A 16,563-nucleotide genomic window follows, 5' to 3' on the forward strand; every position below is an offset into this window, starting at 1 on the left:
AATTGATGATGAAATGTAAGAGTTTGTTAGAGATGATGTGAAATCTGAGGGTTGAGGATAGATAAAATATTATAGTCATGGAAGAAGAAGAGGGTCAGTGATGAACGAGAAAATAATGTCAGGTATGTATTAGATGTTTATTATTTGGTATTTGATTGTTATCACTAGTAGAAAATACATAATGGGAAGCGGTTCAAACCCCCTAATGGCAAGCGGTTTTGAACCGCATGCCTTTAGGGGGCTTGCCAATTGGCCTTTAAAATGGCAAGCGATTCAGAACCGCTTGCCAATTCTAAAGAAAGGGCAGCGGTTTTGGCGCCAAACCGCTGCCCATTAGGGGTATTAAAAATAAAAATTTTTTTGGTTTTTTTCAATTAAATTGATACATAATCAATCCAAATGTAAAAACATTAATATTTTTATTAATTAATTGTTATAATATCATTTAATTTACACCACCAGCCACCACCCACAACAACAGCCACCAAACACCACCAGCCACCACCCACAACAACAACAGCCACCAACCACCACCCTACACCACCAACAACAAAAAAATGGCACCAGCCACCAAACACCACCAGCCACCACCCACAACAACAGCCACCACAACACTAGTAGAAAAGAAGACCCCCACCCACGACCAGACCCCCACCCAAACCCAATCCCAAACCACAACCCCTACCCACCACGACCCTAACCCAAACCACAATCCCCACCCACCACGACCCTAACCCAAACCACAATCCCCACCCACCACGACCCTAACCCAAACCACAACCCCCACCCACCACGACCCTAACCCGAACCACAACAGCCACCACGACCCTAACCCGAACCACAACCCCCACCCACCACGACCCTAACCCGAACCACAACCCCCACCCACCACGACCCTAACCCAAACCACAACAGCCACCACGACCCTAATCCGAACCACAACAGCCACCCACCACGACCCTAACCCAAACCACAACAGCCACCACGACCCTAACCCAAACCACAACCCCCGCCCACCACGACCACACCCCCACCCAAACGACGACTAGAAAACGCCGATTTGGACAAAAAAATTCGACCCACCTTAAAAAACATACCATCTAACCACAACGACCAACAAAAAACCGATTTGGGCTTGAAATTATGGTTTTAAAGGTCAAATTCGACCATAAAAACTCTAGATCTAGGGTTTTCATGGTCGAATTTGACCTAAAAAACTTGAACACCAACACATGCACAAATTTGCTCGATCTTGTTCGAAATTTGCTCTATCTTGTTCGAAATTTGCTCGATTTTACTTGGGGTTTTGTTCGATTTTGCTCGAATTTACCTTGTTTTGGCTCGAATTTAAGGAGATGAGAAAGAACAAAGAGAAAGTGAAAGAGAAGAAAGGGGCGAATTAGGGAAGAGAAGAGGAGAGAGAGGAAAAACGGGAGTAAAAATGAAGGAGGAGAGAGATGAACTCGGCGGAAATGAAAGAGGAGAGAGAGAGCTGAGCTCGAGAAATAAAAGAAAGGGAAGGTGATGCGCGTTTAGGTTTTTTTTTTTTTAAATGGCAAGCGGTTTGGGGTTGAACTGCTTGCCAATATATCTAATGGCAAGCGGTTCAACCCCAAACCGCTTGCCATTATATATATTGGCAAGCGGTTCGCGCCAAAACCGCTTGCCATTTAAAATTACAGGATTTAAAAAAAAAAAAAGTGAATGGCAAGCGGATTTTAAAAACCGCTTGCCGTTTGGGGCTTCCCATCACTTATTTTCTACTAGTGTATTGTTCGGTATTAAATGTTTATTGTCAGGTATTAGATTAGTATTGTCATGTATTAGATTAATATTAATTGGTGTAATATTTTTCAGGAATGAAAATTTTAGTCAGGAACAAGATTATTTTAGGGCCTATTCTCATTGACTGAACTGAACTGAACTGAACTTATTAGAGCTGAGCTGAACTGAAATAAACTAAACTAAACTGAACTTATTAGAGCTGAACTGAAATGAATATTTTATAAGAGAAGGAATTAGGTGCTGAACTGAATTGAATTTAACTTAACTTATTAGAGCTGAACTGAACTGAAAATAATCATATGAGAACAAACCCTCTGAAATAAGATAATTTTTATCAGGAATAAGACTATTTTAGTCAGAAATAAGATAATTTTTATCAGGAATAAGACAAAATTATTGATTTTATAAAATGTTGATGCGCGGGCTTTGATCGGGTTTCTCAGACCCGCGCCTTTTTGTTGCTGAGCCCGGTCTCACGTGAGTTCGTTTTACGCAAAACATTCTCTTCAAAATTAGGACATGTTCACATTTACTGAACTGAACTTAACTTAACTGATTGGAGCTGAACTGAGATTAAATGAATATTTTATGAGAGAAGGAAATTAGGAGCTGAACTGAACTGAACTGAACTGATTGGAGCTGAGCTGAACTGAAATTAAGCTGAAGTAAACAGACCTTTAGTTGACAACTATTGCCACTATTTACAATTTCTATTTTGACTACCTTTTGTGATTTATAAATAAAATAAAAATACAGATTTGATCATGGGTCGGGCCTAAGCTAAAAAAATTGTCTCGGGTTGAGGCTTTGAGCCAGGCCCAAGTTCGCGGTAAGAAATTTGTGCCCAACCCTACTATTTCAAGCCAAAAATGGATGGCTTTTCGGACCATTTTCAGCCCGAACTAAAATTTTAGCTAAATAAAAAAAGAAATTAGGTTACCCAAATCCCAAAAGATTAATTAATTACTGCAATTAAAATCAAGTCACGCTAGCTTAAAGATAAAAATAAATACTCCAGTTTTTAAAGTTAAAACACATCAACTATATGAAACAAATGAGGTATGACGGTATGAGTAATTATGTATTGTGGTTATCAAACTATTAACTTTTCCACATCTAAAACAAAAAAAGTAGACGCTTCCTATTAGTCTTTGTTAAAGATAAGCGAACCTTCTTATTGGTCACGCGCCCAATAAAATGACAACAATACCCTTATAGCATCCTTTAAAAGGCAATGCTATGATCATTGCAAATTATATGTCCTTTCTCTGAACTTCCAAACTTACAGAAAAGTACAAAGTAAGAGATCCGAGAAGGAAAGAGAGCTAAATATGTTGGGAGTGTTCAGCAGCTCAGTAGTGTCACCCCCGGAGGAGCTTGTGGCTGCTGGAAGTCGGACGCCTTCGCCAAAGACGAAGGCGACCGAGCTTGTTAGCCGCTTCCTTGCCGGAAACACCGCCGCTATCTCGGCTCAGATTGGGGATTTTGCTCACTTAGCCTTCTCTCATGAAAGAGAATCTCTTCTCCGGCCTAGGTATATATGTTTGCTTTAAAATTTTCATTTTTGGGTTCTTATTCAATATTCATAACTGTACTCTCATTTTTTGAGGGACAAAATCGTAATATTTTGGGATAAAAATGGGTAAAACCGCTAACACCAGTAAAATCGCTGATGGTGGGTTGACAGTTTTACATACTACCTACGGTCCAAATTACTCGCAATTTTGGAATATTTTATATCTCACAAATAATACCTCAAAATTGCGAGTAATTTGGATCAGAGATAGTATAAACATTGCAAAAATACCTTATTTAATTGCAAATTTGCCACTAGACAAACAAGTAATGGTTGATGTTGTTTATCAAGTAAATAAACTTGTATCTCTTTATTAAATTTGCATTAAGCTTAAGATATCTCTTTTTCTTATAGTTTAATTAAAGCTAAAGTAAATTATAAGAGTAGATTATAATTGATCGATCTCAAGTCTTTGATATCAATCATATCACCAATGACTTAACCGGCTAAATTAATTGACATCGGTGATCAAGCACATACTAAAAGTTGGATAGGAAAGTTGTGACTTATGACTTTATAAGTGCATTATAAGTGGGTGTAGATCGCAAAATAAAATGGGAAACTAAATAAAAGGCCATTATTATTATTATTATTATTATTATTATTTTCTATTTAATTTATAATTTTCAACGCTAATTTAGAGTTGATCAACTTTGGCCCGATCCGCTTGGGTAACACGCAAAACTTGATTTTTTATTCGGGCTATTACCCCGGCCTTATGTCCAACCCAGCCCGAGAAGGAGTTAAGTTGGATTTTGGTATTAATAGATTTATGGCCTAAAGATTAAGTTGGTTTGATTCTAAATCCAAAGGTTGGTTTCTTGACAAATATTGGAGTAATTATTTAATAGCACTCTTCCTTATTAAAGTTGCGTAAATAAAGTTTCAAAAAAAGTTGCGTAAATAACTCATTTCTCCAAGTATTGCCGTAATAAAATGTACTTGTTGTACTTAACTTCATTCCTTCAAAAAAATAAACCTCAAATAATTACTGTATGTTCTTCTTACATACATTGACGGCTTAATGTTACTCGTGTTTATACACTCCACTTTAACCAATTTTGATGATTTGTATACTCTACTTTAACCAATTCATTTCAATTTATACTTTTATAATAATTGTTAGTTTATAATCTTTACATATTGGTAATTAAAGACAATATTGTAATACTCCCTCTAATTTTTTAAGTACCCCATAGTAACATGTATTCAATATTTTGAGCAATAATATCAGATCCGATTATTCGAATTGACACCCCCAATATCAATGCAAAACTTTGAGCAATAATATCTTTAATTATCATTAACAATAAATTATAATAATTAAATAATAAATTATTCATTGAGATGATTTCAACAAATATCAAAGTATAATTTTGCTTATGTATAATTAACAAATATTAATTAAAGTATGTTTAATAAATAGTGTCAAAATTTAAATAAAACACTAAAAAAAATGGAGGGAGTAATTAATAGAGTATAATTTTTAAAAGGAAAACTTTATAGGTATGTCATAACTCATACTGACGTGTAACTCAAAAATGGATTGATTGATTTCGTAAACATATGGATTAATTTTTGATAGAAAAGGTTGACGTGGTGATAACACCGTATTCATCGTCGTATCATATTACTCGTATAGTCGTATGTATCACTGACACTGAAGTGACTACTGTCATACGGAGTACATTATTCTTACGATTTGGCTGCTGACAACATTGTTATTTGCGTGATTATTTTTTGTTTTTCCTTTTCTTTTGTTTTTTTTTTTTCTTCAGTTAACAAAAAAAGTAAACATGAAATAAATCTAATAATATCCATATACGGAGTAGCAAAGAATACATTATTTCTTATAAATTAATTAATTATCAAAGTTTTAAAAATTTGACTCAAAAAATAAAAGTGCTATGGAAATAAGGGAATAGTGGATTATGTTAATTGTTAAAGTCAATAAATTACTTAAAACTAGGTGCCTCTAAATCTGTATCATATTGAAAAAATGAAGGAAAACTTTTTGCAAACAAAGAGATGGAGGTATACTACTACTCCGTAGTATATATCATTGTTTAATCATCTATTGTTTTTTCAATGAACAAATAATACAGATGATAATAATAATAATAATGATAATAATAATAATAATAATAATAATGATAATAATAATAATAATAATAATAATAATAATAATAATAATAAATTGTCAATGTTAAGCAATGCGTTATTATTATTATTTTTTTTTAAAAAGCAATGCGTTATTTTAATTATGAGTATCGATCTTTAATTACATATTAATTAAAAAAAAGTTGAATAATAATGTATTTAGATAATAATTGACCGAGTATTTCTCAGTTAATGTAGGATAAATATAAAAAGGGAAGTGTTAAAAGCTAATACAAAATAGTATAAGTTTTTCCACGTTCAATTCTAAAATTCGTGCAGTAGCCGTAGACGTAATAACCTTATCTCTCTTAAATGATAATATGAGATGAAATCATGAAGATAAAAAGAGATCACTCACAAGTCACAACAAAATTCTAGAATTAAACCGCTAACCTCATGGCTAAAAATTTTACTTATCGAGACTTTATTATTATGACATAGTACTACCAATTCCTTTTTTTAGAATTTATGGAAGTTTGGAAACTTTGGTTATACAAAAGTTGTCTAGCAATTTTTAGGATACAATCATATGATCCTATAAAATAAAAATTGACGCAGATTGACCATTCTAGAAATCTTGTGTGACTTATATTCAATAATTAATTGACATACATTAATTTTTTTTCATTTTTTTTGAAACCCCATGACATATTATTTGCCATAAACCCAAACATGACCCAATTAGAAGAAACTTTTTTTTATTACACATTTACACTTAGAGGAACTATGAAGCAAAAATTTTATCAGTTAAATATGAGTCAAATTGATTGGATCGTACTTAATCAAGCCTTATTGGAGTAACATGTTTATCTTTGAATTGTTTATCTAACTTTGAAATGTAGATGAGATTTTAAACATCATTATTAAAATTGAGAACACTTTTTTAAAGTTAGGTAAGATGTTGATACTTGATAGGATGCTTACCTCTTCTACTTACCCATTTACGTATAGTCTTTCGTTTTCTCCTTAAATTCTTCTTGTCTCTCATTGTGTTGGATGAATGAAGAGGTTTAGTGAAATACTTATAATAGAATTACTCTTTTTTTTTAGGTGTGTGTGTGTGTGGGGATTTATGAAGTTTGCTAGAGTTACATTTTTAAATTTCTACATTTCTAAAATTTAATATTGTTCTTGCAAATCTATTTCCTTTGTTTCCAGGCAATACACTTTTTTATTGTATACTTTTCGCACAATTTTCAATTCAATATTTAAGAACAAAAACAATTTCAAATATGTTTTATAAGAAGAAAATTGATACTTCTAAAAGTTGAATATAAGGTGCTAAAAGTTAAAATTAATGGAATATAATATATTTTTCATAACATACATCTACGAAGTATATACTTGTCAACTTGTCATGTATTTCGTTCTGATCAATTAATCGATACCAGATATGAAAGATTTTTAAAGCTTATTTGCACCATAAGATTAAGAATTCATTACCCACAGGCCACAGCTAACAAATTTATAATATTATATTTATTATTAATATTCTTAAAAAATTGAATGCATGGACCACAAAATTTCTATATATATTTATTATTTATTATTAATTATTACTAGACAAAAGAGTATACACTTTGATTCTTGGTTCCTTAATATGTAATACGTATATGAATTCTCAGTACATCCAATTGTTTCTACGATATAAATATATAATCCTGCTTTTACAGAATATTACGCTCATGTTTTATAAAAATGGTTACACTTTGAAAGTTGACACTATTTACGAACTCAAGTTTGACTAATACTTATGATTCATGCTGATGGAAAAATAGTCACGTGAAAAAGTGTTAAATTTGTCTCTATATTTATATTTGAAACATTAGATATCTTCTTATATTTCACTAGTCAAAGTCTTACATTGTCAATCATAAACAACTTAAGTGTAACCATTTTAATGTAAGGATGTTTCTACCGCGGTCGTTTGAAATATGACTACTTTATTATTTTAATGATAAATAATATGAACGATCAATTTTTTACACTATAAATTGGACACAATTAGTATTCTAATTTCTAAAATGCAATTATAATTTTTGAAAATTTTAATCCAACATAAAATAAATATTTTTTAAAAAACTATAAAATAAGAGTAAAAATTACATAAAAAAAACTAAAATTTCATAAATTAAAAAAAGATTGATTATAATATTTTATAGTAAAAATAGAGAAATATAATTAATTACTTGGATAAAAATACGTTAATTATGAACTATATAATTATTAAAATATTATGATAGTCATATTTCAAACGATCATTGTAGAATTTTCATTAATGTAAAGGGGCAACCTCATCAAATTTCAATATTGCTAACTAGCAAATCTTATATCTTATATGTAAAATTTCAGGTCATTTGCCGCGAAAGATGAGATATTCTGCTTATTTGAAGGAGCACTTCACAATCTAGGCAGTCTAAACCAACATTATGGACTATCAAAGACAGCCAATGAATCAGTTTTGATCATTGAAGCGTACAAGGCACTCCGTGATCGAGCTCCACACCCTACAAACCATGTTATAGGCCACCTCGATGGAGACTTCTCTTTCATTGTCTTCGACAAGTCTACCTCCACCTTGTTTGTGGCATCGGTGTGTATACTACGCACATGATCCAAATATATATACTACCTCCGTTAACATTTACTTGCAACTTTAGGGAATTATTTGAGTGACATAAAATATTCCAAAGTTGTAAGTAGATGTTAACGGAGGTAGTATATAGCAACCCGATTATTAAGAATTGTAATAGACTTGTGACATCTATCCATCTTTTGTTGCAGGACCAATCCGGTAAAGTTCCTCTATACTGGGGAATCACTTGTGATGGGTATGTCGCCTTCGCTAATGATGCAGACTTGCTTAAAGGTTCTTGTGGCAAGTCACTTGCTTCTTTCCCTCAAGGTAGGTGCTTGAGTATGACTTGTTTAGATTGCGATAGATATCGAACCCACTCTTACTATTAAATTGACTATGGAACCCTGAGAAAACACTCTTTTGGTACAAAATACTGGATAATATAGGTTGAAAATGGACTAATAAGATGTTCATATAAAGACTAATAAACAAAACTAAAGTATAACAAATTAATAATATATCGAGTGAAAAATGAAGAAATCTAGTCTCACGAGTCACGACTAACATGTACTTGCGCAGCTACCAGCTACCACCTCAACTAATTTTACTAGACATATCCTTGTCGTGACATATATACAAGTTTACGTATTACTTTATACATAATACTACTGTCACACTTGTTTTGCAGGGTGTTTCTTCTCCACTGCCATAGGAGAATTAAGAAGCTACGAGAATCCTAAACACAAGGTTACTGCTGTTCCTGCTACTGATGAAGAGATGTGGGGTGCTACATTCAAGGTAATCAAATGATCACATAAACTTAATTTCCCTTAATTTCAACAAAATATATGTGCGTTCATACTTCATAGTAGTGAGTTAGTGACAAGCATACTAATCAAAGTGTGTTAGGATCAAAGTCTTGTTGACTTGCACAAAGCAAACATTCTAATTAATTATAAGGTAATAAAAAATATGATGAGTTAATATTTAGTTTATCACAGAATTCGTGAATGCACCTAATCTGAAGTACTTTAATAATTTATAATCTTAATTTGAGCGTTAAAAAACTTAAAAATTGACTTGTTAATCAAAATTATTGTTAACATAAAGACTGAATTGGAGAAAATCGCTTAGCCTTATACCGATAATCACAACAGTATATATGTTCGTATTACACAATATTGACCTAGCTTGTCTAAAACTCCTAAAAGACATATTTACTAAATTAAAGATAACTATACAATAATATATTAACAACCAACCGACTTTCAAATCAAATTAGTATGTCGTAAAGAGAGATAAAGTAAGTTTACATGACTTAAATGATCCTAAATCTATAATATACTAGGTTAGGTTTGTTCGAAACGAAACAATGTTAAGAAAATCACTGTTTTTTGTAGGGATCTTTCATTATTTATACATTGATTAACATCGGATCCCTTGATTTAATTTGCACTCGACAAATCACAATAATGTAAATAGTTGATTGTGTATGTCCAAAAGCCACATCTAAGAAGTTATAACCACAAATATAAGCTTTATACGATTGAGTTAATAAGACACATGATTGGATATTTGGATGATGTTTTCAGGTTGAAGGGCCAGCAGTATTGGCAGCCACAAAATAGGATTGTCACTCCAAAATCGGTGCCTTCACATTCAAATCAATTTGCTATCATCCAACATTTAATTTGTAGTCACTAAATTTGTGGTATAGGGATGCCATGTACAGATAGATGTCTAATAAGAGTCAGGGTCGGGTGGCCGGGTAGGCGGGCCAGCTCGGGCGGGTCGAGTTTTTGTGATACTTAAGTTTATCATTATTGTCTGTGATGTGTGGCTTTATCATTGTAAGATTTTCTGTCTAGGGTAATATTATTCTACTTTTTTTTTTTCACTTTTTATTTTGTGGTAAGGTCTAGGGTAGTACTTGGTAAGATAAGTTGTCAAAAAAAAAACTTGGTAAGATAAACATATTGGTGTCCCGTGTAATGTAGTCCTCATAATTTATCACTATGCATAGCTACATTAGCTACTACTACTTGTGATTTTAATAAATTTCGCCAAAAAGTTAATGTTATTATTTTCTTCTATTTCTTATTTATTGCGTATTGCATGGTCTTTAAATGAATTAATGAAGAACTTGGTACTGTCATGATATACGAATTTAATATGGGAGACTTGTAATTAAAGTGAACTACAGAAATTTGTGTTGTTTTGATGAAGACTACATAGCTCATTATTTCTTCAACGGTGGTGAACTACAAGACTTTTTTAGATCTAAATGACAAAATTGGCCAAGTATTTGAAGGGAAAAATTGATGAAAGAATGTGTGATGATGGAGGGGTTGAAGATATATTGAATAAGCACAATCTAGTTCGTGATTATCTAGGATTCTAAGTAATTAATTGTAAATTGAAGATTTAGATAAGTGAAATAGGAGGAGACTTGAGAGATTTCCGAAGGTGTAGGGAGAAAAAAGAGATTTACTTTTAATAATTCAAGCAATTAACATTTTAAAGTAACCGACTTTTAAAGAGGAATTAATTGTAGTTGGCTAAATTTAGAATTTGAGTATCAGAGAGTGAGGAATAGCTCAAGTGGTTAGAGCTTCTCTCCCGATTTTAGGAGATTCTAGGATCGATTCTCACCCCCGTCCCTGTGACTCTCTAAACACCAAAAAAAGAATTTGAGTATCAAAAAATGATCTTTCAAAATTAAATAAATAAAATACAGGTAAAAATAGCCTAAATACTAGTCCCAAATTGGTTAGTTAACTTTTTTTTTTGAAGAAAAATTGGATAGTTAACTTAGTTTTAATCCTTTTGAAAGGCGAATTCATTTAATGTTGATGATCATTCATTATCACTTTATAGTTAATATTAGTTGGTAATAATTATTGATAAGAAAAAGGAAATTTTTAGGTGTGGACAAGTTTAATGATGAACATTGTGATGAGGCAAATTGTATCAATCCCGTCTTTTGGGCGGTCCAAGAGGACATATATATAGAACATAAGTCACCCAAATAAATGTGGCCTCCAAATTTTGTTACTCATACATACTTTCACCGTTCTTTTTAGTTGACACGTTTCTTTAGTCACGTTTATCAATGTATAACTTTAACCATTCATATATTTAGTAACCGATAAGCAAAAATTATAAAAATTTGATATTTTGAAAATATATATCGTGAGGAATCTAATAAGATCTCACATGACTATATTTTGCATTATGTATAAAACACAAAACACGATCAAAGGTGAGTTTGTGAATAGAGCTAAGTCAAAACGTGTCAACTTAAAAAAATGGAGGTAGTATATATTTAAACATTGGCATTAAAATACACAAGAAGATGTAAATTGTAGTTGCAAGACTTACAGCAACAAGACTACTGGATCGTGTTGAATTTTGGATGGAAAGCCATTAGGTCGATCCTGCAAGGCTATTTTTGATGGGCCTAATATTTGATTCAATTTCGATTGGTTGGCAATTTCAACTTTTCAAGTACAATTTCATCGGTTAAATACACACATAGGAAATGTTTGGTTCATAAAATTGGAATGGAATGGTATTGTATTTTATACTTAAGAGGTATAATATTAAATACGGAGTATGTAATAGTCTAAAGTTGTTTGATTTTAATATTGGAATGGATTACATGCTTCATTAATACGACGGATTGTAAATCTTAGGAAAAAAAAGTGAGTATGGAACTCCAAAAGGTATGAGGTAGTGTTAAAACCCCTTAGGTATGAAATTTCATACTTAAAAAACTCAACCAAACAAAAAAGTAAATGGAATGAATTCCAAGTTCATTCCAAAAGTTTCAACCAAATGACCCCGAATTATAAGTAAAATAGAGGACACTAGGAGATCCTTATCACGTGAAAAACTCCTAATGCATTAGAAGAGAGACTAGAGATATCCATATTATGAATTGTTCGACTTTCAAATTTAGGGTTGTTCTCATACGTTTATTTTCAGTTCAGCTCAGCTCAGCTCAGTTCAGCTCAGTTCAGTTCAGTTAAGTTCAATTCAGTTCAGCTCCTAATTTCTGTCTCTTATAAAATATTCATTTCACTTCAGTTCAGCTGAGTTTAGTCAATGAGAACACGCCCTTAGTTATTATAATATCATTTAAGACTAATTAACAACATTATCACATGTTCTCGACCATGTTGTTAATTATGTTGCTATTTATTCATAATGCTAGTACGCTACAATGTCGTAATTTAAGTTTAATTTTATTATATTTTTTATAAAATTGTCTGGCTATTGTGATCTGTGAAACAGAGAAACCTACTAGTTACTAACATTGAAGCATAATAAATTTAGTACAACCCAAGGGTGGGGTATATAAACTACAAGTGGGGAAGGATTGTGATATGATTTGTGAAAATGATGTATAGCAAAAGGAATAATGAAAAGACGAGCAGCTTTGTTAGTTCATCATCTTCCCTTTGGAGCACTGGACACTGGTAAATGGGTGGGGAGGTCCCTGCCATTTATTGAGCATACTTATTAGGTTATTGGGGAAGTTGTGGGCCTTTGCGTGGGTCTTCTTTGATATGTAACAATCCATTTTGCATTAGAGGCCATTGCATTAGAGGCCAGCTGTTATTCAAGGTATAAGGGACGAAGCCAGAAAATACAATATCTATAAAACACAATACACACAATACTTTCATTGTCATAAGTAGAGTTATCAAAAGCTAACCTAATCTGAAATATCGACTTGAACTCGATTATTAACGGACCTGTTTGATCCCGGAAAAATGATGATTTGAACTCGACATGACCTGACCTGAAACCAACCCTAGACTTGAGTTAACCCGAGTATTTGAGACCCAAACCCAAACATGAACCGACCTGGAGATGAGCCGATTTGAATATAACTCGTAAATTATTAACCTAAACCGAGATTGGCCCAAACCCCTTTTTAACCCGTCAAAACCCGAATTTATCCTGACCTGATACTAATTCAACCCGAATGTAACCCAACCTATTATTAAACCAACCTAAATTTAACCCGACTTGCTACTAACTCGACCCAAATTTTACACGGCTTATTATTAACCCGACCCAAATTTCAACCCGATCTATTACTAGCTGACCCGAAATCAACATGACTTGTTATTGACCCGATTCAAATTCAATCCGAATTGTTCCTAACCCATTTCAAGCTCAACGTAACCTGTTATTGACATGACTTGATCTCAAATCACCTTAAATTCAATTTACACTAGCTTATTACTATTTGTTGATCTTATGTTTTGATGATGACTCAAGGAACCTAAGCAAACCCATATAAGTTTAACTTTCGCTTTTAGCTTTGATTAATGACAGGTTATGCTATGAAATTCATGAGTAAGAAGGGAGCATGGAACAAGATCAAAGTCAGCTATGGTAGGATAAAGAAGTCAATCACAAGTCGTGTTCCTTTAGTGAGGAACTGAAGCTCCAGAGTTGAAGCTTCGAAGACAAGTTCCTTGTGTAAGGAACTGAAGCTTCAGAGTCGAAGCTTCTCAGAGTGTCAAGGAGTCTAATGTATTTTATCTTTACTTTAGGCTACTTGTAATTATGTTAAGTACAATGATTATTGATAGGATTTAAGTGGATTTAATTTTATTTGATAAAGATTTCATTTTCCATATTTTAACTGATTTAATTTCGAAAATATCTTTTATGTTAAAATATCTTTTTGGTTAAAAAGATTTTTCTGTTTTGATCTTTTCTTATTCTTTGGAAAATCTGACTTGGAAAATATTCTTTTCAAACGTGTGTTTTATCTTGTCAAAAGGAGTTGAGAAAAATAAGGAAGCCAGTAAAACCACTTCCTTATAATTCGATTGACTTGCTGCCCAAGCTCTCATGAACTGCACTTCCTAGTTTTATGGAAGTTGTGGATTAGTGGAGATTAAGGCAAAACGGCAATGTTTTAACTTCCTTCTCTGCCTATAAATATATTTAGTTTTCAGTTGAGAAAAAAACACACTAGAGTATTACAGTCCTTTAGCTTTAAAAAGAGTCATAATCCACTTGAGTCCTTGAGTGTCTTTGTACTTAGCAATTTAGAGTTTAATCTTGAGTTGTATTGGGATAGAGTTTGGGGAAACTCTAATGCTTTGTTTGGATAGCAAAGAAGGAAGGAAAAGAAGGGGAGGGAAAATGGAGGAAGGGAAGGGAAAAGAAAGGGAGGGGGAGGTGAGCTCCATTTTCCCTCCAAATCTCTCCAATTTTGGAGAGATTATGGTTATTAAAGAGAGAGGGAAAATTGATCCCTCCCTCTCCTTCCCCTTCCTTCCCCCAATCTTTTACCCAAACAAGAGATTTTGTCCCCCTCCGTTTCTCCTCTCTTCTTTTCCTTCCATTTCTTCCTATCCAAACAAAGTGTAAGAGTGTTTTATTGCTTTGAGTGAAGCAAGGAGAAAGAGAGAGTTAGAGAGATTGATTGATTGAGGGATCAGTTGAAGGGAGCTTAAGTTCGTTGAGGAACTTGAGTTTAGAGTCTTAATTTGTAATAGGTTGTTTGCTCTATTATTATTAAGTGTTGAGTTTAAAATCCCTTGTGGTCGTGGTTTTTCTTCTTGATTAGGGCCAAGAAATTTTCCATGTAAAATCTCTCTTTGCACTTTTAGTTTTTGGTTGAGTTCCTTTATAAATTCCGCAAAAATTACCCTAGTTCCTCTACAATACAATTCACCCCACCTCTTGTATTGTTCATTCGAGTCAACAATTGGTATCAGAGCTTGTTCCTCGAAGAAATCAGGAAACCCTGACGAGTTCAGTTCCTTGAAGCAACATGAACAATCATGAGAAACTGGAAGAAGGTTACTCTACGCAGCGTCCTCCTATGTTCAATGGGAAGTTCTACACCTATTGGAAGAATAGGATGGAGATATTTATCAAAGCCAACAACTACCAAGTTTGGTGAGTAATTGAAGTTGGTGATTTCGAAATCACCAAACCGTTGGTGAAAATGAGGTAGTTCCTAAACCCATGTCTGAATTTGATAAGGAAGATTTTGAAAAAATGGAAATTAATGCACTTGCTGTTAAATTACTTCACTGTGGCCTTGGTCCCCATGAACACAATCGTGTTATGGGCTGTAAAAATGCTAAAGAAATTTGGGTTTTACTGCAAGTAACACATGAAGGAACTAACGAGGTGAAACGCTCTAAGATTGATCTGCTTATGTCTAAATATGAACGTTTTGAAATGCAATCTAAAGAAACAATCCAGGAAATGTTAACCAGGTTTACTAACATTATTAATGAGCTTGTTTCTCTTGGAAAGTAAATCCCTATTGATGAGCAGGTTAGGAAAGTTCTAAGAAGCCTTCCTTAAGACGAAAGATGGACTTCACGAAATTCAACATTGAGCAACTTGCTGGTTCCCTCATGACTCATGAGTTTCACCTAGAAACAAGCAGCAGTGAAGGAACCAAAGGAAAAGGGTTGGCTCTCAAAGCTGGTGATCAAGAAGAATCTGAGGTGGATGAAGAAGAGGCTGCTATGTTGGCGAGAAGGTTCAAAAGAATGTTCAATCGAAATAATAAAACAAGGAACTTCACCAAAAAGTCCTCTAACTCAAAAGGTGATTCCGGATGTCACAAATGTGGGTCCTTAGATCATTTTATTCGTGAATGCCCTCTGTGGGAAACTGAGAAAGGAAAAGGGAAGGCTAAGGAACAAAACAAGAGCAACAAAACTCCTTACAACAAAGCAGACATTAGGAAGGCTATGATTGCTGCTTAGGGAGATTCTGAGAGTGATGATGAGGAGGAACAACCTGAAGAAGAAACAGCCAATCTCTGTCTAATGGCCAAACGTGATGAAAAGGCTTACAACGAAGAACTGGCTAAAGAGGTATGTGTTGATCCCAATCACCTTAGAACTCTTCCTAAAGAAGTACTTATTGATTTCATTTTAGAAATGGAAGACGACTAGAGAATTGATATTAAAAAGCTTAATGAATGTGAAAAAGCTCTTAAAGTCTGCAAGGAACACAATATCTGGATTGAGAACCAGCGCACTGATGTTCAAGGCAGATTCTTTGATCTTTTTGACAAGAATCTTCTTCTAAAAGAATTGAATGAAAAACTCAAGTATGAAAATATTATGGTTAATGTAGAACTGACTCAATACAAGCTTGCCAGTGCTGACTTTAAATAATCAAGTTCCTCTTCTGAATCATTGCCTAAATTTAATGAAGATTTTGAAAAATTAAAACACAATCTTGATGAGTTAAGAATTGAAAAGGCAAATTTAGAAAATGAACTTGCAATCAGAAAAGAGAGAAGCATTGGTCAGCTTGGCATACCTAAATGGATTGAGAATGCTTAAACCAAAATAACTGAAGGACAAGGATACATTCGATCTAAGCATAAAGGTAAAAAGAAATATGTTGATTCACCTAGCTATAAAGTTTGTTCCTTTTGTGGAAAAACAGGTCACTTAGT

At 33.3% G+C, this 16,563-nt stretch overlaps 2 protein-coding genes across 2 annotated transcripts; both read left to right on the forward strand.

Annotated features, from left to right (window-relative positions):
- Positions 1-3,026: 3,026 nt before the first annotated feature.
- Positions 3,027-10,179, forward strand: LOC145632005 (stem-specific protein TSJT1-like). Its single transcript, XM_081684254.1, has 5 exons — positions 3,027-3,319; positions 7,874-8,114; positions 8,306-8,426; positions 8,788-8,897; positions 9,692-10,179. Exons 1-5 carry the CDS (start codon positions 3,117-3,119, stop codon positions 9,725-9,727), a joined length of 711 nt encoding a protein of 236 aa, XP_081540380.1. The 5' UTR covers positions 3,027-3,116; the 3' UTR covers positions 9,728-10,179.
- Positions 10,180-15,457: 5,278 nt separating this feature from the next.
- On the forward strand, positions 15,458-15,859 carry LOC145632711 (uncharacterized). Its single transcript, XM_081685053.1, has one exon. The coding sequence runs from the start codon at positions 15,458-15,460 to the stop codon at positions 15,857-15,859; it is 402 nt and encodes a 133-aa protein (XP_081541179.1).
- Positions 15,860-16,563: the final 704 nt, after the last annotated feature.

This window comes from Chenopodium album, chromosome 5 (assembly GCF_948465745.1).
Source record: "Chenopodium album chromosome 5, dcCheAlbu1.1, whole genome shotgun sequence".
Taxonomy (NCBI): Eukaryota; Viridiplantae; Streptophyta; class Magnoliopsida; order Caryophyllales; family Amaranthaceae; genus Chenopodium; species Chenopodium album.